This window comes from Prionailurus bengalensis, chromosome C1 (genome assembly GCF_016509475.1).
Source record: "Prionailurus bengalensis isolate Pbe53 chromosome C1, Fcat_Pben_1.1_paternal_pri, whole genome shotgun sequence".
In the NCBI taxonomy this organism is placed as follows: Eukaryota; Metazoa; Chordata; class Mammalia; order Carnivora; family Felidae; genus Prionailurus; species Prionailurus bengalensis.
In genome coordinates, this window is record NC_057345.1 from 4,019,012 (window position 1) to 4,043,561 (window position 24,550).

The 24,550-nt window shown below is 56.6% G+C and overlaps 2 protein-coding genes across 2 annotated transcripts; one reads left to right on the forward strand and one right to left on the reverse strand.

The window, feature by feature from the left end:
- Positions 1–1,058: 1,058 nt before the first annotated feature.
- On the forward strand, positions 1,059–14,784 carry RNF207 (ring finger protein 207). The gene is given in 17 exon segments (XM_043573647.1): positions 1,059–1,578; positions 2,198–2,330; positions 3,362–3,506; positions 3,596–3,677; positions 3,756–3,831; positions 3,906–4,031; positions 4,440–4,486; positions 4,739–4,811; positions 4,894–4,962; positions 5,420–5,488; positions 5,573–5,670; positions 6,532–6,718; positions 6,859–7,044; positions 7,304–7,355; positions 7,682–7,799; positions 12,242–12,322; positions 13,145–14,784. Coding segments are annotated over 17 exon segments (1,905 nt in total). The 5' UTR covers positions 1,059–1,387; the 3' UTR covers positions 13,317–14,784.
- On the reverse strand, positions 14,679–24,301 carry ICMT (isoprenylcysteine carboxyl methyltransferase). The gene is made up of 5 exons (XM_043573648.1): positions 23,599–24,301; positions 22,620–22,708; positions 21,561–21,730; positions 20,564–20,781; positions 14,679–18,106 (listed from the first exon to the last, which is right to left on the reverse strand). Exons 1-5 carry the CDS (start codon positions 23,791–23,793, stop codon positions 17,924–17,926), a joined length of 855 nt encoding a protein of 284 aa, XP_043429583.1. The 5' UTR covers positions 23,794–24,301; the 3' UTR covers positions 14,679–17,923.
- Between the last annotated feature and the right edge of the window lie 249 nt (positions 24,302–24,550).

Below are 24,550 nucleotides of genomic sequence, written 5' to 3' on the forward strand. Positions count from 1 at the left end.
AGGTAGTTTATACCTAGAATTCTCTTCCTTTCTCCCATTGTCAAACTCCTATTCATCCTTCAAAACCCAGCTTTAAATATTATCTCCTAGCTTTAAAATATTACATCCTAACTGATAAGATTTTATCCAGCACCTTCTGTGGGTCAGTCTCTGGGCTTGACTCTGATTTCAGGAGGGGCAGAGACAGAGGCTGCCTTCCCAGAGCTCAGGATAACATGTGCAGAGAAGGTAGAAAATGACCCAAGCATGGCAGGCACTCTGGAGAAAATAACACTGGGATAAACAAGGACCGGCCTGGCCGTGAACAGCAGAGGGAGCTCTGCCGGAAAGGCTCAGAAACTCCTCTCCCTCCCCAACCCACCCCTTCTTTGGGGAACTCGGCTGGTGATGGGGTTTGAGGCCTTCATTACTTAGAAGCCTAGTAGGCTCATTTCAGTTCATTAAACTCTCGCGCATCACCGAGGGGCAGGCTCTGTTTCACCCAAGCAGAGAGGCTCTGAGAGGTCAGTCTCTTGGCCGAGAGACTCCAACCAGCCAGAGGCCCGCCTGGGATTCCAGGCCCTCCCACGCGCTGTCTGCGGAGGGGCGGCCGCTGCTCTCTGGCGCCCCCAATTGGCCGTGGAGGAACTGGGGACCCGCACACCCACTCGTGTCCCAGCCCCCGTCGTCCGGGAGAGAGCCGGCCTAACCAGAGCGCCTCGGCACCCCTGCGGAGCCCACAGTCGGGGTCCTCCGGCCTAGCCCTGCGCGGCGCTCCTGCGGTTCCGGGCTCCGGGCTCGGGTACCGGGCGGGAGCCAGTCAGAGCCTCGGGCCCTCGCGCCGCGCGGTCCTTTCCAGCCCCCGCGTTCCCGTCTCTGCCCTCGGAGCGAGACGCGGAGTGACCGTGGCCGTGGCGGGAGCCCTCGTCGCGGCGCAGCGGCCGGCCTGGGAAGGGTGCACGGGAGCATCGTGCCCGAGCAGTGCTGCGGTCCAGCGCGGAAGGGGTGTCGCCTGCAGGTCACCCAGAGGACACCGGGAGGGGAATTCCTGGGGTGGGAGTGAGGCGAGGTGGGCGACGTGGAGGCAGGGGAGGGTAGACGTTGGGTAGGACGCATTGCTCGGTCCTGCGACCTGACCTTCCGGGGCCACCAAAGGGGTGCGGGAGAGGCGGGGAGCGCGCACAGGGCGCGACCCCTCCGCACGCCTGCTGCCGGTTCTCCCCGCCCCGGGCGCTCCAGACCCCAGCCCGGGCCTAGGTGGTCCCCGCCCCACGACCGCTGGACGCCCCGTCGGGGCGGGGCGGGGTAGACGGGAGGGAGCCGCGCGCGGGCAGAGGGGACGCGCGGGCTCCGCGGCCGGCTCCCCGCACCGTGCACGCGCCGCCGCCTTCCTGAGCTTTTCCAGAAGATGTCGGGAGCCATCTTCGTGCCCCTGGAGGGCCTGGGGGCCCCGGACGCCGCGAGCGGCCACCCGCTGGTGTGCCCGCTGTGCCACGCACAGTTCGAGCGCCCGTGCCTGCTGGACTGCTTCCACGACTTTTGTGCCGGCTGCCTGCGGGGCCGCGCCACCGACGGCCGCCTCGCCTGCCCGCTGTGCCAGTGAGTGCCCCAAAGCCCAGTGGTCGCCCCCCACCCCCCGGGGAGACTGGCCCCGTCTAGATGCGGGGCTAGGTGCAGGGAGGGCAGGGCTCTGACTCCCGGCAGAGGCCGCTGGGAGAGGCTGCCCCCAGCCGGCACCTCTCAGCCCCAGAATGCGGGCTCCCGCCCATTGTACAGAGCAGGTTAACCGAGGCCCGGAGTAACTGGCTGAAGCCCTCCCCTAGAAAGCCAGGAGGCAAGAGGAAGGCTGTGCAGGATCTCAGCACAGCAATCTAACACTGACAGTAATTCACTTGGGGGATCCCTTGAGTATTAGATCAACAGAAGCAGGTTATGTTGGCTCAAGTTACAAGGGCTAGCCCTAAGTTTGTGCAATGCGATGAGAAAGGGTAGAGGGGAGGTGTCCACCTCTGAAACCCCAGGTCACCAACCCCATGGGCCCCCAGGATTCCCAGGATGGGGCAGAGTGGGGGACAGGGTCAGAATGAGCACTGGGTGAGATATTTATAGCAGACGCCAGCTCCTATTTTTAGTTCCAGCCTGAAATGTGGGGGGTGGGAAAGGAGATAAGGAGCCATGGGGAAGGGGCATCTGGATCTTGGCTGCAGCTTCTCCACAGACACCAGACGGTGGTGAAGGGCCCCAGCGGGCTCCCTCCTGTGGATCGGCTGCTGCAGTTCCTGGTGGACAGCTCAGGGGATGGCATGGAGGTGGTGCAGTGTGCCAACTGTGACCTGGAGTGCGGCAAGCAGGCAGGGAGGCCTGGGGGTGGGGGTGGGGGGAGGTGGAGTGCCTGGGGGTGGGGAGAGGGAGTGCCCCACATGTCCTTAGAGGATTATTCCCTCCCTGGATTTTCCAAAACCTAAGTCACCCTGGATCCCAAATGTGGGCCCCGTTTTACAGGTGGGAAGACTGAGGTCCAGGACAAGTGACCTGAGGCACTAGCCAGATAGTGGCAGAGGTTAACATCATTCCATTGGGGGAGGGCTTACCAGTCCCCAAACTTGGGGTGGAGTTGGGATGGCCCTTGAGGGCTCCTACCTGGGGAGCTGACCAAGCTACCTGTACCCAAGGGGAAGTGAGGACAATGTGCTGTTGGAGAGGGGTGTTCCTGCCCCCCTCCCCCAGTCTAAGAAAGAGGAGCAGAGGCCAGGCTTCAGGCTGGGCTGTGAACGTGAATGGCACGAGGGACTCTGGCCTGTGAAGGTTGGATAAGGTATTCCAAGCCCCAGGAGGACAGCCCTGTGGGGCCAAAAGCTCGGGATGTGCTGGACAAGTGAGAGCCGACAGTTCAGGAGGTTAGGGGTTGGAGGTAGGGACAGCATGGAAGGAAATGGCCTTGAATGCCAAAGTAAGGAGTTGGGTCTGTGCTTACACAGCCATTGTTGGGGTCAAAGCCACAGCGGCAGTGGGAGACCTGGCCTCTCAGCCCTAGGTGTTGTGTAGGGAAGGGAACCAATGGGCCCTCCTTCCCTCTCCCAGCCAAGTTGTGACACAGATGGCCAAGGTGGGCACCGTTACTTGGCCACTGTTGAGGGTGCCAAGGAGGGCTTGAGAAGCCTTCAAACACGAAATTTTGTTGTAGGTAAAATGTTTCTGCTCCCCCCACCCCTCATCTGTAAACTGGGTATATTCAAGCGTCATGATTACCTGGAAGGGCTGCATTTAGCCGCGTGCCTGCCCCAGGCTCAGACTGAGGCACTCTCTGACACGTGAGTGCCCAGGGACTCAGGCTCCTCGGCCGGTGGGCAGGCTGAGGCTGCGCTGGGTCCTCTGTCCTTAGGACGCAGAGACCACGTACTTCTGCAACACGTGTGGGCAGCCGCTGTGTGCACGCTGCCGCGATGAGACGCACCGGGCACGCATGTTCGCGCGCCACGACATCGTGGCCCTGGGCCAGCGCAGCCGCGACGTGCTCCAGAAGTGCAGTGAGTGCGGCGTGTCGGGTGGGGGCCGGGGCCGGGCCAGGCGGGCCTGCCCGGAGCCCTCACCTCCGTCCCCGCCGCCCCCGCCGCAGCGCTGCACGCCGAGCCCTACATCATGTTCTCCACCGACAAGAAGTCGCTGCTGTGCATCCGCTGCTTCCGGGACATGCAGGGGTGGGTAGGGGGGGAGCGGGAGGCGAGGGGGTGCCGGAGGGCAGCCGGGAGCGGGGCTGACGCGCGGGGTTCCCGCAGGGAGAGCCGGGCGCACTGCGTGGACCTCGAGTCAGCCTACGTGCAGGGCTGCGAGCGGCTGGAGCAGGCGGTGCTGGTGAGCGCGGGGTGCCCAGCGCGCCGGGGCAGGGGAGGTGCGCGCCTGCCGGGCTGAGGCCGCCCTGTTCCCAGGCCGTGAAGGCCCTGCAGACGGCCACACGGGAGGCCATCGCGCAGCTGCAGGCGATGGTGGAGGAGGTGCGGCGCAGCGCGGCGGAGGAGGAGGCCGCCATTCATGCCCTCTTTGGCAGCATGCAGGTGAGGGGTAGTGGGGACCCGACAGCCACAGGCTGAGCATCCTCATCAGCCACGACCCGGTACCCACAACACCCCACCTCCCGCCCGCGTGGAGTTTCTGGTGTAGCAGGGCAGCTGCGCATGGAGTTACTTAATCACAGTGGCCAGGAGAGTTCCGGCCCCAGGCTGGTGCCAGAGGTGCGGGGTGGTGAGGGAACACTCCCCGCCCCCACCACCCCGGGGGAGCTGCTGACATTTAAGGTGAGGGCACCAGGACTCCCAGGCAGTAGGGGGCAGGCAGGAAGAGCCAGGAGGTTGGAGGGACAGCAGCGGAACCAGGTGTGTGGCTGGGCCCCAGGTGTGGGGGAGTGCTGGGCCGGGAGGTGGCGGGATGACCGTGCCCAGTCAGAAGCAGGCCATCCCTCCCAGGACAAACTGGCCGAGAGGAAAGCGCTCTTGCTGCAGGCGGTGCAGAGGTGAGCGGTGGCGGGGTCTCCACTCCCTGTCCCTTGGCCTCCATACACCTATCTCCCTGCCTGGACCTAGGCAGACCCTGCCCCACCCTGGGGAGCAAGACATCTGGGCGAGGAGGGCCGGGTGGCTCAGGGCGCCGGGGAAGGATGCACAGAGCTGGTGGGGAGATAGAACCTCCCCTGTTCTGAGCCCCCCCCCCAGGTGGGGGTGGGCGGCACTCCCCTAGGAGTTGAGGCTGCCTGCCCCTCCCCCAGCCAATAGGAAGAGAAGGACAAGGCCTTCAAGGAGCAGCTCTCCCACCTGGCCACTCTCTTGCCCACCCTGCAGGTAAGGGGAGCTGGGGGTACAGGGCTGGGCACTCACCCCCCACCCCCACCCCGCCATTTACAGAGCAGTGTCCCTCCCGCAGGTTCACCTGGTCAACTGTTCATCCTTCCTCAGCCTGGCCAATAAGGCTGAGTTCCTGGACCTGGGCTATGTGAGTCCCCCTGGCTCCTGAGGGGTCTCCCTCTCCCCATCAGAAGCCCACCCTGCACACCCAAGACTCCCACCTCGGGGCCTGGCAACCTGCCACCCGGGGTCTGGACCAGGGCTCTCTGCGGCTGACCTCCTCCTCCTCCGCACCATCATCTGCATACCATTCAGGGGCCAGCTGAGTCCCTTTTAAAAGGACGGCGAAGCCGGAGGGGAGCGGGAGCCTCCACTCCGCCCACAGTGTGGGGTGTCTACTGAAGTCCGGCTCCCCCCAACTTGCCTGTGGATTTGGGGGCTGGGGTGGCGTGGGGGTTCTGGGACAGTCCCAGGGAAGGGACTCCAACACGTACCAGGTGAGTGCCAAAGTCAGCCTTGCCCTCGCGGCGCGGGGCCTCACTGTCCTGCCCCGCCAGCCCCCCTCCCCCGCTCCCGGCGGCCTGAGCGCCCTCCTCCCGCTGCAGGAGCTGTTGGAGAGGCTGCAGGGCATCGTCACGCGGCCGCAGCGCCTCCGGCCAGCGCAGAATAGCAAGGTGCGGGGCGGCGCGGGCTGGGGGGGCCGGGCCGGGGCCGGAGAGGGCGAGGAAGCCGCCTCACCAGCCGGTCCCGCCGCCCAGATCGCCAGCGACTACCGCGCCGAGTTCGCGCGCTGCCTGGAGCCGCTGCTGCTGCTGGGGCCGCGCCGGGCGCCGGGGGCCGGGGCCGCCCCCAACACGTGAGCAGCTGGGGGCGCCCTCCCTGCCGCCGGGGCGGGGTGTGGGGGGACACGAGGTACCCGGTCGCGGTAGGGACAGGCTGCCTGCCGCCCTCCCCAGATGGAGGGACCGGAAGCCCCGGGCAGACCTGGCAGAGCAGAGCCTGGTTAGGGAAGGACAGAGAGGACCCGGACCGTCCCCAATTGCCGCTCATTTCCTCCGCCACTCGGCCCCCGCCGCCTAGGGACTGAAGGGGAGGGGCAGCTTGGGGTAAGGCCTGACTTCCGGGCCTTAGTCTGGAGAGCCAGACGCCCAGGAGGACTTAGGAGAAATGCCTGAGCTGGATGTATGTGCCGGGGACCCGGTCAGGGGAGACTGGGCGTCAGGTGAAATGCCCAGAGTCCCGCGGGTGAGTGAACAAAGTTTATTATGCACCAGCCTTGACACATCTGGATGGACCTTTTCCTGTACATTGACATTACCCTGTATTTTTTTTTTCCAACGTTTTTATTTATTTTTGGGACAGAGAGACAGCATGAACGGGGGAGGGGCAGAGAGAGAGGGAGACACAGAATCGGAAACAGGCTCCAGGCTCTGAGCCATCAGCCCAGAGCCTGACGCGGGGCTCGAACTCACGGACCGCGAGATCATGACCTGGCTGAAGTCGGACGCTTAATCGACTGTGCCACCCAGGCGCCCCTACCCTGGATTTTTTAAAACACCATGCTGATGTCCTTGGTCTTGGGTGCGCCTTGCGCAGACTTTTTCAAAGTTCCTAAGTGGTTCTGGTGTGCAGTCCCGGGGAGAGGCTGAGAGCCTGGAGAAGGGGAGACCCTCCCAACCCCCCACATCTGCATCCACACTGGCTCTCTCCCCCTCAGGCTAGCAGCGAGCTCAGGCCCCAACGTGCTGATGGGGCCCAGCTGCCCTTCCCCAGCGGGAAAGATGCTGGGGTCACTAATCCAAAAGCCCACGCTGCACCGGTCCATCAGCACCAAGGTGCTGCTGGCCGAGGGTGAGGATACACCCTTTGTGGAGCACTGCCGCCACTATGAGGACTCCTACCGGGTGAGTGGGGCCAGGGACCTGCAGGCTGGGAATGTCCCCACCCCTGCCTGCCCAAAGTGCAGTGGCCAAATAGAGTCCTGACCACCTGGCCTGGAGGCTGTGCCTCTGCTGAGGCACGCTCACTAGGTGTCTGTGCACAGCGCCTGCAGGCAGAGATGCAGAACTTGAAGGACCAGGTACAGGAACTGCACCGGGACCTCACCAAACACCACTCGCTCATCAAGGCGGAGATCATGGGAGACATTCTGCACAAGTCCGCACAGGTGGACGCGCAGATCGCCTTGGAGTACGCCTCCCTGGAGGGGATGAGAGCGGTCTTCCAGGAGGTAGACCCTCCCCGGGCGCCGAGCCCCTTGCAGCCCCACCTGTCGGGCATACAGGGGAAGGAGAGAGGAGGAGGAGCTTGGCCTGGTCCATCATGAGGCCCTCGTGTGGCAGGCTCTGGAATGAGGCTCTTTGCGGCCTGGAACCCCGTGACCTAGCTGGGGGTGCCCTGTGGACCTGAGTAGCTAGAGGACAGAAATGCCACCAGTGGAAATTCCAGCTGATGACCATATGCAACGTCCAACTCCCTTTCTCTTTCAGATTTGGGAGGAATCCTACCAGCGGGTAGCTAACGAGCAGCAGATCTACGAAGGTCCCAGGCAACTGCTGCTGGGTGCACCCCCATCCTGGAGCTAACCCACGTGTTAGCAGGGGCAGGAAGTCAGTTACCCACTAACCAGATACAGACTCCCAGGCTCCTCCCCTTAGCCCTTGACTTTGCCTCACGATTGCTAATGCCCCAAAATGATGCATGTGAGGTCAGGATTCAGTAAACAGAATACCTCCGCAAGTCTCACGATGCTCTTTAATTAAAGAGGCAATCGATGACGTAGTTGGGATAGATACGTAGAAGGTGTGAGCCTGACAAGAAGAACCTGAAGCCAACAAGACCCAACGCTCTGGCATTGGCCCCCACAGCCCAGCTCCGTGACCTTCTCCAGCTGAAGCAGGAGAATGCCTACCTGACCAGCATCACCAAGCAGATCACGCCCTACGTCCGCTCCATTGCCAAGGTGAAGGAGCGACTGGAGCCCAGGTGAGAGCAGGGGTTGTTCACAGGGGAGCCAAGACACTTCTGAATGTGTGTGGACAAGGTGCCATACGTGCAGAAGAGCTCCTTTTAGGAAGTCAGTGGGCCAGGTCACGAGGGTTTACTCAGGGCATCTGGGCAGACCAGGTGCTGGACATCTCTCAAAGACACAGAATGAGTTGGCTGCTCGGAGTTTCTGCTTCGAGGCACAACATTGCCCACCTCTGGTCCTCAGGAATAGGCCAAAGCAGAAGACACTTCTTAGGGGTGAAATGAGGGCCCTCAACAGATCCAGGCAGCAGGACACGGAGGAGAGGGCAGAACTGCCTCACTACATGGTTAAGCCAAGTCTAGGCTCTCAGCACCATACTTGGGCATCAAAAGGTGTTACAGTGGCAGAGGGATGTTGGTGGCAGGTTCTCAATGTGCTTGTCTCTTGCATCACCTGGTTCCAGGGTGGGCTGGTTGCCCTGTAGGTCTGACCAAGGTCAGCCTGAAGTGTTTCTCCACCACCCTCTGGGGGACTTCCGTTGCCTTGCCCCTGCACCCTTCCGTAACTCTTTGAAAAAGGGTGCACAGGAGGTACATATTTTGGACAGCACAAGTCTGAAATGTCTATATTCTGCCTTTGCACTTGACTGATGGTTTTGCTGGGTATCAAATTCTAGACTGGAGGGGTGCCTGGGGTGCTCAGTTGGTTGAGCATCTGACTCAATTTTGGCTCAGGTCATGATTCCAGGGTTGTGGGACTGAGCCCCTCACCAAGCTCCTGGCTGAGTGTGGAGGCTGCTTGAGGTTCTCTTCTCTCTTCTCTCTCTTCCTCTCTCTCTCTCTCTCTCTCTCTCTCCCTCCGCCCCTCTTCCCTGCCCGTGCTTGCCGTCTCCCTCTCTCAAACAAATAAGTCATGAAATTCTAGATTGGAAATGATTGTCCTTTGAAGGCATCACTGTATTTCCTTGCTTCCGAGATTGTCTTTGAGAAGTTTGAAGGCATTCTGACTCCTATCTTTGTGATGAGATCTACTTATTCTCTTTCGAAGCTTCTGGAATTTTCTCTGGTCCCAGCATTCTGAAACTTCACACTGGTGAGGGTCTATTTCCATCCATTAGGAAGGACCTTTCAGTCTGTAAGTTCATGTGCTTCAGGCTTTTTGTTTTGTTTTGTTTTGTTCATTTTGAGAGAGAGAGAGAAAGAGAGCAAGCCAGGGAGGGGCAGAGACGGAGAGAGAATCCCAAGGAGGCTCAGCTCCTTGTGCAGAGCCCAATGTGGCGTTTGAATTCAGGAACTGTGAGACCATGACCAACCTAACCAACCAAGCCACCCAGGTGCCCCCATGTCCTTCATTTTTGACATGTCTTCTTGCATTAGTTGATTTCTTCACTTCTTCTCTTCCTGGAATCCCTATTATTGGCTTTCCTGGGCTGATGTACCTCCTCGGTACTTTCTTCTTTGTCTTTCTGCTGCACTTTCTGAGGGATTTCTTTTCTTCCAACCCTTCTGTTGAGTTCATTTTTGAAGAAAATTCCCAAGAGTTCTTTTTAAAATTTCATTGTTTTGGGGGGTTCATTGTTTGGTCGGTTAAGCGTCTGACTTCAGCTCAGGTCACAATTTCACGGCCTGTGGGTTTGAGCCCCACATCGGGCTCTGGGCTGACAGTTTAGAGCCTGGAGGCTGCTTTGGATTCTGTGTCTCCTTCTCTCTCTGCCCCTCCCCTGCTCGTGCTCTGTCTCTCAAAAATAAATAAAAATGTTTAAAATTTGTTTTCCATTTCCAAGAGCCCTTGTTTTGTACCATGGTCTTCCCCTCCCCCCCCAACACACAGCATTCTGTTGTTTTATGGACAGTCTCTTACCCCTCCAAGGCTGACAGGTGTTTGTTGTTTCTTTCTCCCTTAAGTCTCTTTCCTCCAAGTTCTTGTTTAGGTTTCTGTCTTCCGTTTTATTTTTATTATTTTTGGATTATTTTATTATTTTTTTTAATGTTTATTCTTGAGAGAGAGACAGAGAGAGACAGAGAGTGAGTGGGGGAGGGGCAGAGTGAGAGAGGGACACAGAATCCAAAGCAGGCTCTAGGCTCTGAGCGCACAGCCCGACTCGGGGCTCGAACTCACAAGCCGTGAGATCATGACCTCAGACGCTTAACCGAGCCACCCAGGCGCCCCTCTCTCTGTCTTCCATTTTAAGGACTTTTCTCAGGCCATCCTTGATCGTGTGCTCATACTAGGGGTGGGGGGCAGAGGGGGCAGGGCAGAAACTCAGAGCACATGGGTGGCACTTCACTGCAGGGGGGTGGGGGGACCAGGGTGGGCAGTGCTTTTTTCCTGTCGTTCCCCAGTCTCCCTCCTGGCGGCCGCTGTGTGGAGCATTTGCAGGCAGCCCTGGTTTTCGTTTCCCACCCGTGTTGTGCCCTGGTACTTTCGCAGAGACCAACCCTTCAGGGGGCTGGGGTGGGGGAGGGGAGGCCGCTCGGCCGTGGGGAGCTTGAGGCGGCCCCCTCCTTATTTCTGTCCCGTCCTCCCTGGTAGAGGCGATTCCGTGGTGTGAAGGCAGTAGGGCCGGGCGTGTCCCATGTCCGTTCCGAGCTCGGGTTTCTCCCGGCTGGCTGCTGAGGTTACCACTGACCCTCCAGCTTCCAAAACTGTGGTGTTACCCTTTTCTCTCCTCAACCTGGAGAGGCTCCTTCCCCTGTTGTTTTGGCCCCTTTCCTGGAGATTTCGTGAGTTTGAGGAAGAAGGAAAAGTGTGCGGTGACCGTGTTCCTCCAGAACTGCCAAGCCACCTCTCCGGTGACTATTCTGACATGCGCACGGAGAGGTGAAACGCAGCCCGGCCTCTGCACAATTGCGCTGAAATCCCTGTCTACCCGGGACCAGTTGCCGCGTCGGCTCCGAAGCTGCCATTCCGAGTCGCTTGCTCCGCAGACGGTGTGATTGAGACGTTTATGAAACGTCAAAATCAGACAGAACCACCTCTGGCATTAGCAGTCGGGATGGTGGTCATCCCCGGGTGGGGGTGGGGGGCTCTGGAAGGAGGAGACGTTCCGGGTGCCACTGCCCCACTTGTGCAGGCCACGTGCCTGTCCCGAGCCTCGTTCTTAGAGTTTGCGCATGTTTCCTTCTGTGTGCTGCTTCGGCGAGGAACTAGCTTCAAGGACGTGCTCCTGCCCGCCTGTCTCTGGGGACGTGGCGCCAGCAGTGGGTTTTGGCAAAGGGAAAGGAGGAGCTCAGGCTGGAGGTTTGGGGGGGCGGGGGAGGCTGGCTGCCTCTGTCCTTCTTCATGGCACCATTTTCCAGCATCTGGCGTTGCTGCCTCTGCTTCTTCCTCTCCCAGTGCCCGCAACCCGCCCCCGCCACCCCCGTCCCCACTGAGCCCGCTCCTGTGGCCTGTTGTCCTCCGTGACCTCTGGCTGCAGCCCTTGGCCTCTCCCGGCGCTCAAGAGCAGGCCGCTGTCTTCACCAGGCTCCTGTCTTGCTTCTGAGGCAGCCCACACCTGTTTGCCTCCTGCCCTTCAGGCTGTCCCTTCACAGACTGGCCGCTCTGCCACCTCTGCTCAGTGCCCAAGTGTCAGCTTTCCGCAGGGCTCAGTCCTAGAGCCTCTCCCCATCCCACACCCTATGCTTAAGGGGCTCCATCTGGTCCCCCCACTTTAAAACTCCAATGTGCCACTGACCACCCCCGAGCCCTCCCCAGTATAGGCCCCCCTGGGCTCCAGACCCCTCTCTAGCTGCCTCCTCCTGGGGCGGGGTATGTCTCCACTTGGACAGGTCACGGGGGCCTCAGATCCCACAACGGCAGAACCCCATTTCCTCCCCCAAACGTGCCACTGTTTGTACCCCTCAGGAGTGGCATCACATCCCCCAGGTGCCCAAGTGAGAAGGCCAGGGAGCCTTCTGATTCCTTTCCTTCCTTCGCCCCATTTCCTACATACCCTGAATCCTGCTGACGTAACTGTCTCTGCCCACTGTCCCCACGGCAGCCCCAGGCCACGCCACCATCACTGACCGTCTCTGGCCCTTCTAGGGTGTTCCACAGCCAGTGGCCTTCTTAGAGCCTAGAGTTCCCATCACTCCGGGGCCCAACAGCCCTTTTGGGACCCTCCCTGTCCACCTCTGACCACGGCAGCCCCTGGCCACACCCCAGTCATAATGGCCTTTCAGTTCCCCAGAGAAGCCAGACCGGATCCCCCTTCCCAGATTGTCCCAGGGATCCTGGGACACGCAGGTGTCCGTTCCTGCCATTCCCCACCACCTGGCCCCGCGGTGCCTTCTTCCCAACCACAGCGCAGCTGCCGTCCCCGGGAGCAGCTCTGGCCCTCAGTAAACAGCTGAGACCCAAGCCCTAGGCAGGCCCGAGTGCCTCATTCAGTTTGGTCTTGTCCGAAGAGGGGGCTGAAGGACAGTGACTGGCTCTGCTGCCTTCGAGCCTCCCAGGAACGGTCTCTCCCGCACAGGCTTCAGGTGCCCGCGGGGGAACAGCTGGACCACCTACAGAACACACATGAGGAGGACGTCAGTGCTGAGACCCAGGCCAGGTAAGGCGAGTCTTTCCAGCCGATTCGATCTCAGAGACAGGTCCCGGTTTTCTTTCCCATTTGGTCCAGGCTTGCCGCTGACCAGCTCTAGAGCCTTGGCTGGGTCTGTTTGTAAAACACGGGTCAGAGGGGTTCTGAACCCGGATGGCGGCTTCATAGAGGAGATGTGACCCGCACTCCAGAATTGCAGATGGCCACGGCTGCTGCCTGCATCACTCATGCCACCGAGGGCTGCTGGCTCATAGGCATTTACACCAAGTGAGTCAGATTCACTTGAATGAGGAAAAGTAACTGAGGGTTCTCTCCTCCAAGTGGGAGCATCACTAGTCACTGGAACCACGGGGTTTGCCAAAATCCTTGCCAGAGAAAGAGAAGAATGTGTGGTAACAGATCCATCACTGTCACGGGCTGATCTTGTAGTATTTTGCTCTCAGTTAAGCCTGCTGCGCACGGGGCAGAGACCAGGGCTGCAGGAGACCAGAGCTAAGAGAGCTTGGAGGGCACAGAGCACCTGCCACGGTCTAGAGTGGCTGGTGACAGAGCAGAAACTAGTCTCACCCTCCTGGGCACCACGCTCGGCTCAGATGCGTCAGAGGACTGTCCATTCAAAGCTGTTGTCGCAAGCCACAGACATAGCCTGAGCTGCTGATGTTTTGGCAACTAAAAACCATTAGAGACGAGAGGAGAATCCTTTAGGAGAGAAGGTTCTGGTTCACCCACTGATGTCGTCCAGAAAGGCTTCCCATCCCAGGAGCCATGCTGGTGCTGGCACACAGTGAAATGGGGGGTGCCAGGCAGCACTCATGCCAAGTGTCCCTTTAGGAATGACCCGGTGAGTGTCGCAGAGAAGAGAGAGAAGACGTCAGAACCCAGAGGGAACAGCCGGACTCCAAACAGCCTCAAAGAAGAGCCTCCATTGAAAAACAAAGACCCTCATAGACCCAAACCGAAAAACGGGGGCGAGGGCCCAACACAGAGAGAGCGCCCGACTTAGCAAACGGGACTGGTCCGGAGGGGTGGGCATTTCACAGCACGCAGGTCAAGACTGGGATATTTAAGAAAGGTTATTCCCACCAGGTATGTCATAAGGGGTAATCACCAATCAGCGGAAAAACCCAGACACTCCGACTGGTCCTAATCTCAGATTCTTTGGCTTAAGTTTCACTCTTCCCTGTGTTTGCACTGCATGAAGTCTCAGTCCTCCTCATGGGGACTGGGGGCGACGCCCCAGTCCGCCTGGAAAGAGTGAACACGTGAGCGTGCCCTGCGAGCCCCTCGCTGGCCTGGCACCTCCTTCGCGGGAGCGCCAGGCCCTGCCCCCGTCAGGGGCCGTGCTCAGACAGCCCTACCGTGCCTGCCTCCCAAGAATTCAGGGTGTCCTGAGCCACGGCCCCGCTGGGAAGTTCCAGCTGGTAATCTGAGCACTGACTCAGCAAAAGGGAAAACTGTCACTCCCGTTTTCTCCTGTCAAGGAAGGACTGAGCTGCCAGGGCAAAGGAGAGGCGGCCGGTGGCACGGGCTGCAGGAGAGGGTCAGTACAACTTCCCCACAACTTTCTGCTGCTTCTCCAGACAACGGTCACTCTCGTGTTCACCTTCTACTGGTATTACTAAAGGACGACTCAGAATCCTTTCTCCAGAAATTCCTACTCCTACATGGTGTCCTTTCTATCAAGCGTAATTTCATAAATGCTTTAAAGAGGAAAATTAACCCAGATGACCTAAAATTTTAAGTTTTGGAGTTAAAATGTCCACACAGTCACATTTGAAGGAAATATCCAGCTCGATGTGGTGGTTTAAACAGCAAACGGATGGGGCGCCTGGCTGGCTCAGTCGGTTAAGTGTCCAACTTTGGTTTGGCTCAGGTCATGATCTTGCAGTTCATGAGCTCAAGTCCCGCGTTGGGCTGTGCATTCGGTGGTATGGAGCATGCCTGGGGTTCTCTCTTTCCCTTTCTCTCTGCCCCTTCCCCACCTGCACTCTCCCTCTCTCTCTCAGAATAGATAAATAAACTTAAAAAAAAAAAAAAAAAAAAACAACCACCAAAAAACGAACAGCAAATGGCTTCCATGTGCCAGGTAGGGCAGCACATCAATCCGTGAAAATGTCACGTCAACATCCACCGTTCTGCCCCTGCGTTCAGAGCACTGATTTCCTCATTCCAAAGCCTAAACCCATGGGAGCCTAAAAGGCAGGAGGAACTCGTCACAACAAACTGGCTACAGATTAGAACTGAAGACTGAATTGAAGGGGCAAAACACATCTGGTTTTATGCTGTAGGTCCCGGACATTTCTTAGCCAGTGATGACGTGATCTTAGAGTTCCTACATCCCACACAATCACGCTACCGCTCATAGTGAAATCAAGTACAGTTTTATTTAAGAATTGGAAATAATCAGTATCTGTGAAAGAAAATCCAATTTAAAATATTTAAATAAACATTTCTGCATGTAAAAAGAAGAGTAAAATAATTACTCCATTAAGTTACTCTCCTAGCTATGGGACGGCTTCCTCTAGAGCAAGCGCTTGGGACCACCCCTGCCGGCTGGCCCTCCAAGCCCAGGACAAGGCGTCAAGCTCTCACAGCAGGGCGCAGAGAGCAAGCCTCTCCCACCAACCTCATCGAGCCACTACAGGAGCAAGATGTGGTGGGAGATCGCAACTATCTAAGGCAGTAAGAAAGTGCAGAGAAGGGACAGTGGGGGTCACTGTGCCTATTACGGAGGGGCTGCTACCAAAAAGCTGGAGCTGTGGCCGGCCCTCCCGAGCCTAAGCTACTAACACGTGTATTGGTTTAGGAATACTTCCCTATCGTGTCCATCACTCAGAGTGTTAAATAAGTGGAAGGGACTAATCAAGTTTAGTTTTGAGGCTCAAGAAGCAGTTCATACAGATGGAAGGGGCAGTGGGGTACGCTGCCTTTCGCTTTCGGCCAGGCTCACCCCACTCACTACCTCTTTTCTGCGAGCTGCTATTCTCGGCCACAGCCTGCAAATCCTCATAAAACGTCTCACTTTACGCTGCTTCAAAGTAGCTTTGTTCTGTGCAGTGCCTTTTTTTCCATTTAAGAATCTCCACTTTAAAACCTGCAATGGAAAAAGTAAGTAATCTCTTGACAGTTTCTTAATTTGAGGGAACTGGTGACGTGGCCTTTACCCAAAAGCTTTTGGGAATACCCCAAAAGCCTGCACTTCATTAACCTGATTCTCTGCATGCACACTGTCACTGCTAAATTTATAAAGTTAAAAATAATCTGAAAATGTCAGTACTAGATGAAAGTCAATCACTTGCCAAATCCTGCCCCTAAGCAGTTCATCTTTTCTCCCTAAGTAACTGCTGACTTCTGCCCTGGGCGTACCAAGTCGGGGTGAGGGCGCCCCCCTAGTCCCGCCCCTGGAAGAGCTCTTTAAAGCCCAGGTGATGTAACAGCAGCACCTCGCCACAAAACACCAGGCCCACGTTCTGGGCTCAGGGGCCCGGCAGGAAGGTGGGCTTTGAGAATTCTAGCAGGTGGGGCAAGATGAGATCGCCAAACACCAACACCTTCGGACTTTCTGTCCACAAAGCCAGGGGGCCATCATTAGCTGTTCTCCATCTATTAAAGACAGCTTCACAGCCCTCAGTGGGAATGAAAGTTGGGTCCAGTCCCGGTAGATACAGCACAGCACTTTCCCTCAAGCAGCTGGGGATGGCTGCCAAAACCCCAGCCACACCCTCCTCCATTCTGCAGTCCCAATGAGCGGAGCTGACTTTGCTAAGCGTGGTCTGGAGAACAAGTCAGAAGTGAGTCAACTCGAGTTCCCAGAGTAAGTGCATGTTGAGTCCCACTGGGGAGTGTTCGTGCCAGAAGGACCTGCTGCTGAGTGCTCCAGCGGCGGCCTCGGCCGGCCTGGCTGCAAGGCCCTCACGAGGGCCGATGGTAGAGTCCGCTCACACGGGCGAGCGGCATCCCAGGAATCAACAAACCCGTAAACCTCTTTGGTATACATAATAACAAAAAAATTAATTAGGCCATGAAATCTAGAAACAAGTGATGTTTCTGAGTTGGTAAAATGCTCTTCCGAACACACGTTTCCAGCGTCTGGTACAGCTAAGCAACGTCCACGTCTGTGTGACTCTGACACAGGATAGATTTCATTTACGCCATTCTCTCTCATCTAAGTATTAAAAACGTTTGACGTTGTTCTTCTAAGTTTTCACAACACCCCTATGAGGTAGGTGGTACTGACCCCATTCTACGGATGGGGAGTCTAGGCACGGAAAGGTTAAGTGGCTCCTCGAAGCCGCCCGGCACGGCGTGGCAGCACAGCAGCCCTCCAGCTGGGGCCGCCGCAGCCGTCGTCATCAGGCTCCGTTAGCGCCACCGTGGAACTGCAGGAAGGATTCCACGCGGAGACCAAGGCCCTCTCTGGTCCAGAATTAAACAAGGGTCCTAAAGCTTACGTACTTAAAGCCAACCACTTTCCCCAAACTTGAAAAACAAAAATACCGACTACATCTCTGTCGGGACCATTTGCTCTATTTAAGACTCTCGTACACTGACTTGCTTGAATGTTGCAGTGGTGTGTGCGTAAACCCCCTTGGGAAAGATAGTGTGAGATGATGTTAGAGATGGTGAAGTTCTGAGAACAGAACATAGAAATCAACAGTTGAGAGATTTCAAACGAAACAGAAAAGTATAAGCTATGGTGAAAGGCTGAAATCCCAAACCAACGGAGAGCAATACTTCCCGGTGTCTGACGCCGCCTTACACAGAGCACGTGCTCAGTGAGCATTTCTCTGTTCAAGGAAAAACGACACCCCTTTGACATGCCTGTGTCACTGATAACAGCCCCCTCTGGGGAGAAGAGCGGGAGCCAGGACCCCGGGGAAAGCCACAGGGGTCCAGTCTCCCTGGCCAGGGGTGCCCTTGTGAACACAAAGCCACTCAGCCAAGTTGTCTGGAGGTGTCCATTCTGCCAGATAAAAGTTGGGGCTATAAACGCCAAGTGAGTCCCCTCTGAATCTATACTGCTATTTATAAAAAATAGATATGTAAATACGATTAAATATATTAAGAGCCAAAGTGCCTTATAAAGAATTATCTTAAAACTGTATAGATGCTCATGCACTTAAGCACAGAAAGAAGGAGGTCGAAGCTGTGCTGTTTGTGTTTCTCGGTTAAAGATTCTGAACGAATTTCTAACACTAAGCACTGATGCCCACATACCCCTTCCTGCAGAAGAAGCCTTACTCGACATCATGAGTGAGCCCACCTCTCCCGAGGGGCCTTGGTTACACTAAATACCTCGTGGGCCATGGGCTCTCGCCAGGGCCCTTCTGGAGGGGCACTGTTGAATATTGCTGTTATTTGCTCCTTGCCCACCTTTAATCTATGTCCTACCTTGATTGAGCCCAAGAACAGACTGCTCTAGGGTATGGGGTCCTTTGGTCCTAAGGCCTTCTGACCGTTTGGTCTCGAGTGATATTCCAGAAGAGTCACTGGTGACGCATAAAATGATTCAGAAAATCCATTCTGTGGCGTGGCTGCCAGGGGCAGTTCTGTCCCGGGCTGTGTGGAGGGGGGAGGCCCCTCGGCCCAGCCTGGCCCGCTCCGGCTGTGTTAGAGCTCCACCTTGACCCCTTTTATAAAAGGCAGGCCTGTGGGCACCCGCTTCTTGTACTCCAGGTACTCGTCTCCAAAAAAGTGAATTAACGAGATCTCCTCCTCTTCTGTCCGATCTCGGAAGAATCGCCACACCGTCAGAGCGTAGCCAACGCCACAGATGGGGTTGCACAGCATCACCTGACAGGGGACACAAAGTCGATCGGGGTCAGAGTGTTCCGACACCACGAACGTCAGCAGCACTGCTTCCCTGAACACCCGCGGACGACTTCCCGTCCAGGGAAGGGCCCCAGAGATTCTCAAATACTATCGGGGTCTTGGAGAGCAGCGGCCAGGGCACACGCGCTGAAACCACCCCACCGCTTTCACGTTAGAGCTAAACGCTCATCACGGCAGTTTTCTTGCATACGCTTTTCTGTTGTTCCTCTTATGTGAGAGGTACCTAAAAATTAAAACATCAACTTCTCAGATTTCAGTCCTCAGGCTGACGGCAGCTCCCCGTGGGGCTCCTAGCCTGTCCCTTCCTGTTCCAGGCAGCCCCTCCAGCCTGCAGCTGCCTGGTCCCCGGCCCCTGCCCCGCCCCCCTGCCGCCCCAGCCCATCCCTGTACCAGATCCACTGCTACCTGAGCTTATGAAATCACTTCTTTCTTCAAACCACTCCCCTGCCCCAACCCAGAAAAGCAGCACCTCGGCTACCTCCTGTGGCCCCTTTTCTCTGGGCTGTACCCCCACTCCGACTGCCTCTCACTTCCTTACTCATGTGTTTTCCCCACCCTTAAGAATGTCTTCCCCACTGATCCACAGCCAAACAGTCCCTCCAGGCCAAGAACACCTCCCGGCTCTCAGGAACTTCCTGTGCTGTGTGGGAAACCCACTACTCCACCCCTGCCCCTTCTGATGGACCCCTACAGACACATGTCTTCCCCCAGTGGGCGATTTCCACCAAGAGCCAGGCACATGCCCCTGACTTCTTATTCCCATCACTACTTACTGGGCACTTAACTGTATTCCAGGCACAAGTTAAGCCCTTTACGACCAATAAGCCCCTACACTGAACCTCTGGGGCGGCACTGCTGTCCTCAGTGTGTGAGGACAGAGAGGCCAAGCAGCCAACATGAGAGCCAGGACTGGCCCTGTCAGAGTCAGAGCCTGTGCCCTCACAGCCAGCAACCACATGTGGCTTCCCAACACACCCTATACTAGGGTTTCCCAACTGCAGCCCACAACCTGTTACTGAGCCCCGAAATCCATTTAGTGCATCACAGCATCACAAATAACAAGATAGAAAACAGGAGTATTTTGTACTCAGTAAGAACAAATATTGCTCTGGGAAAGACCTGTTCCGTTTTCATGCATGTCTGTGTGCCGGGCCACAGTGTAAAAAGACCTATGGTCAAAGAGGTACGAAAACTCTTTAATCCTAGAGCACTTAAATACATAGGTAGCATTTATGGTAAATTACACGATTCAACTATAACCAACTTGTTCCCAGGGAGTATGATCGTTAATGCAGCAGTCTTAAGTTTCAGAAATGGAAGTTTTAAAATAAATCCTGGGGCGCCTGGGTGGCTCAGTCAGTTAAGCGTCCGACTCAATTTTGGCTCAGGTCATGAACTCACCATTCGTGAGACTGAGCCCCGAGTCAGGCTGTGTGCTGATAGGGTGGAGTCTGCTTTGGATTCTCTTTCCCTGGCTTCCAGCCCCTCCCCACTCATGCTCATGCGTGGTCTCTCTCAAAACAAACTTTAAAAAAATAAATGAAAAGAAAAGAGAAAAGAGGAAAGGAAAGAGGAAAGGAAAGAGGAAAGGGAAGAGGGAAGGGAAGGGAAGGGAAGGGAAGGGAAGGGAAGGGAAGGGAAGGGAAAGAGAAAAGAAATCCTGTGTGGTAACCTGCCCCTTCTACACCGTGGGGGGGGGGGGGTTCACCAGGGAGTCCCCTAAGGACCATGTATTGCCAATGGAATGCTTGGGGGCCCAGAATGGATTTTCTCAAGGAGATGAGGAGTTTCCTGAGCTCTGTTCACATTCTCTGGCCAAGTCTTTCTAGGACCAAGAAAACAGATTCAAAAGGCAATGGTCAGGAAGCAAGGCTCAGTCTGCAACCCGAGACACAGCCAACCTCGGTAGCTCACATTAAACCTAATACATGACCCAGGCCTCAACAAGAGCAGCTTCTGATGAAAATCAGAATCCACTTGAGCAGCAGAAGGCTCTCTCTCTCCCTGAAGCCCCATCTCTGTTCTCATCCCACAAGGGCGCTCCAGATCTAAGGTGAAGAAGCAGGGAAGGGGTAGGGCAGATGGGGTCACAGCACCTAGAATCGCCAGCAGTTTACAAGTTTAGGACACCCAGATTTTAGGTACACAGTGAAAACAAACAAACAAACAAACAAAATAACAAAAAACAACAACAAAAAAAACCCAAAAAACATTAAGGGCTAAATCCATTCTTTTGGGTTTTATTTCATTACCACTTGAAACACAACAGAGGGCACGTGCACCTATTTGAAGGAGACCAATAACCTTGCAGATCCAATGAAATCCACTGAACCTTTCAAAATGGTACATTTTATGGCGTTAGATTTTTTAATCTGTAAAAAAAATCCAAGGTGACCACTGTCATTTCTGATACTGTACCTGGGTTCCAATGCTCCAGTAAAACCACCCGACGTAAGAAGGATGCCGAAACCAAGCATACACTCCGCTTGTCACCAGGGTATGAGTCTCTGATTTTTCATTCTGCACCACGTGATTGAAATTGGAACCAGCTGTGAACATGGCCGCTTTCCTCAGACATTCTCCAAAGACCACCATCAGCAACCCCAAGGCACTGAGCCAGGTGATCTGCTTCAGTTCTGGAGGAGAGACGTGTGACACACAGGAAGTGAAGACATGGGCCCATGGAGCTCCCCCTGCAGATGCTTAAAATGAACCTATTTCTCCAAGGCCAGCAACACTAGGAAACATGCTAGTGGGCAATTAGCATTTGTCATCACATTAAAATTTAATTATAAGCAAAACACATTCCCCTAAGTCGTGCTGTTCATTTGCTTCAAGTGCCAACAACCCAATTAGAGCATCATGGCAAAGACCTGATGAGCTCTCCATCCGTGTCCCTCTGTCACATGCCCCTCCTTCCCTTGGGGACAAGGACAGCTAAGTGAAGCAGAGAGGGATCCAATGTTTCCCATTCTGGCCCTTTACCAAATCCTGGGAACCACATATATTTTACTTAATTTGCTGTGGAAAGTTCCATTTGAGAGTAGGTTTCAGGTGCAGAGGTTTTTGCTAATAACATCTTGACACGAAAAGTCTCAAGTCACAGAAAATGAACAGATGCAAATCTCTGACTGTAAAATTAGAATTATAGCTATCGAAGGTCGGGACTTCACATGAGGTAGTGCGGTACGTCGTGGAAGGCTTAAAGCAAACGGTCAACATGTCCTCCGTTCAAAATCCGGAAGCGGAACCCACAAGCTGTGCTTGTCCTTTATAAAGAGCTTAGTGAGGACGGAGAGCTGGGGAAAGTCACTCGGGGAGATTACACCTGGGAGGCGAGCCCACGTCACCACCCTCAGGCCTGCAACAGAAGCCACCCTTCTCCCCTCCAGAGGGAAACGTGGGACACACTGACCTGGCCAAAAGATATTTTCGAGTGTGAACTCTATCCAAGAAGAAAGAGCAGCTACTGTGTACTCCAGACTGTGATTCAGGAGAAAGGAATCCAAGGACAGACTTTTGGGGTTATTGACTGCTGTGACCAAATATTCGGAATAATGGAATAGTGACAAGGAGCACATATACCTATTTAAAAACAAAAAAAAAGAGAGGTAAGTTGGGGCAAGGGAATCAAGTTGGCCGTAAGTCCAAGTGCAGATCTGGGTCTGCCAAACTGTCCCTGGATTCTCTGAGGAGGTCCTGCTGTCACCTACCTGAGAGTGGACATCAGGCACCCACATGTAACGTTACTCTTCGGGTCTGCAGAAGGTGGGGCTTTGAAAAGACTACTTTTGAATGTAACAGACCCCACAAACAGACTAGGGTCATGAAGGCATTATGGGCCCTTCAGTCTTTTAGAAAGGATACCACACACAGTAAAATATGAAAGTGGAACACAGTCAAAACAAAGCAGTGATGTATGTTGAATACAAAAATTCAGCGAAACAAATAACTCCAGCAAAGAAGGATTAGATGGCTTAGAGAACTGATAACGGGAGATAAAGCCTTTTACCTTGAAGCCACTGGTTCATATCCAGGTCAGGGACTAGAAGGCTCAAGGGAATGAAATCATAGTGTAGGGGAAAATCCTACAGTGGCCGTGGGGGAGGCGCTAGATGTGACCTAATAGAAATTAGAGACGGAAAAGGCCTGTGAAGATGAGCCAGAGCCTTGCCCCTTCCTGTCACTGAGGACCTGTACCCTCTTCTGGGAAGGGCTCGTCACATTACTGATGAAGGCGCCTATGGGGAGGGTGCCAGGGAGACCTGTTTCTGCCTGCAACAGAAGCGACCGATGGGCACAAGTTCTCAAGGTCCGAGACATAGGGATCTAGCTGGACATCAGAGACCGTACAGAATCCTCAACAGCCTTCAGCCAGTCAGAGAGGAGACACAGGGATGAGGATATACCACTTCTGACCCTCTGATCCTCCCACCCTCGCCTCAAAACCACTCTTCCCCCAAATACATCTTACCAGCCAAAGTGACTCCAAGAAGACTGGCTAAAACTTAGCAACATGCCGCAGCCGAACACAAAGCCAAGGAAGCAAGCTCGGATGGCTATCTGAAATGGACCCAAAAGAAGCTCAGTCACCAGGCTGTTCCCTGAGCACACATCCGGGCTGCAAGAGCACACACCCCACTTCCTTGGGACAAGTAGGCTACTGGGAAACACTTAGAGCTGATCTGCTCAGAGACTAAGAGGGTAAGGCAGACGTGCCTGGGGTTCAAATCCCGCATCCACCCCTCTCTGGTTGTGTGGCCTTGGACAAGTTACTTAACCTCTCTGGACCTCCGTTTCCCCCCTAGACACAACGGGGACAACAATGGTACCTACCTTTTAGGACTGCTGTGAAGAGTACCCGCATAAAGCACTTAAGAGTGGTGTAAGTTCGAGCTACCATTGCTATTATTACTGCTATTAGGATTCAGAGCAGTGGGAACACCGCATGAACCTCGTTTACTGGCCAGACTCTCCCAAGTCCACGCAGTAAGTCTAGTCGGGGACGTGCGGGGCTCTGTGCCCAACCCCCTCCGAGTAACACTGCGGGGGCTTCTGACCTGACTTGGCGGCAGGTTAAGTGTGTCTCCACAACTTAAATGACATAAAAGAACTCGTGGGCCCGCTTCCTCCCCACGCCAAGCGCAGCTGCTGAACCGCACCAACTGCAACTTCCCACCCACTCCGCGGGAGAGAGGGCCCGCGACCCACGCCCCGCCCCCCCTCCCCCCCCCCCAGCCTAGTGAGGCGGGGTCCCTCCTGCCAACTGAACTTCCGGAGAAAGAACACGCCCGGGGGAGGCGGTCCCTCCCACAGGCCCAGCTCCCGGCCCACCCCGACCCCGAGAGGGACGGAGCCCGCGCGCTGCGCCCAACCCACCCGGGTCCCGCCCTCGCCCCGGCCCCGGCCCCGGCCCCGGCCCCGGCTCCGGCCCACCCCCGCCCGGCCCGCACCTGGTAGCGCGGCGGCCGGTAGAGCAGCAGCAGCAGCGCGTTGAGCCCAGCCACGTAGAGCGCCAGCCCGGTGCGGCCCTGCAGGCCGGCGCGCGTGAGCAGCGGCAGCGCGAGCACCGAGGCGCCCAGCAGGAAGGTGGCCAGGCTGAGGCGCGCCTCGGAGCCCGGCGGAGCCCGCGCCGCGCAGCCCGCCATGGCGCCGGGCGGCCGACGAGCGGGCGACGGCGCCGGCTGTAGCCCGGGGAAACCCGCCCGCCGCGCCTGCGTACTGCGCCGCCGACGCCGGCTGGGAAGCGCCGCCGCCTGGAGCCCCGCGCCGCCCGAGAGCTCTCGCGATACCGCCGCGCAGCGGGGCGGGGACCCGGCTTTGGCGGGAGCGCCCCGCCCACGGCCCCGCCCCACCCCGCCCCGTCAGCCCCCGGGGGAATCCTCTGACCCCGGCCGAGCGGCGGACGGCGGGCGGGGCGCCTGTGTCCCCGGCCGAGAGGCGGCTGCCGGCGGCTGCCAGAAAGCAGCCCCAAACTCAAGAACGCCCCTGTCCCAAGAAATCAGTCTGAAGCGACCCTGCCCTCGGACGGCCCCGCGCGGTGCCCCGGCGAAGCCGACACCCCTCGGCGCGCAGGCGCGAGCGGGGCGGCCCGCCAGGTGCCCAGGCTGCGACCGCGCGGGGACCCTGCCCTCCTGGAGGCAGCCGGAACACCCCGGACTGGGCAACCGCGCGCGGGACGACCGCCCACTTGGTGGTGAGGGAGCATGTTGGCCAATAGCGAAAAAGCGCAGGAGGCTACACCGCGTTTTCCAAAAGGCAGAGTCCAAAAGTTGACAGTGCGACTTTGGCTTCGCTGGGGAAAAGCACAAGCAGACGTGTGAGCATGGGGAAAAGATTGGAATTATGTAACAGCGGTCACCTTCAGGTGATGGGACTCGGGGTGACATTCATTGTCTTCTTTAT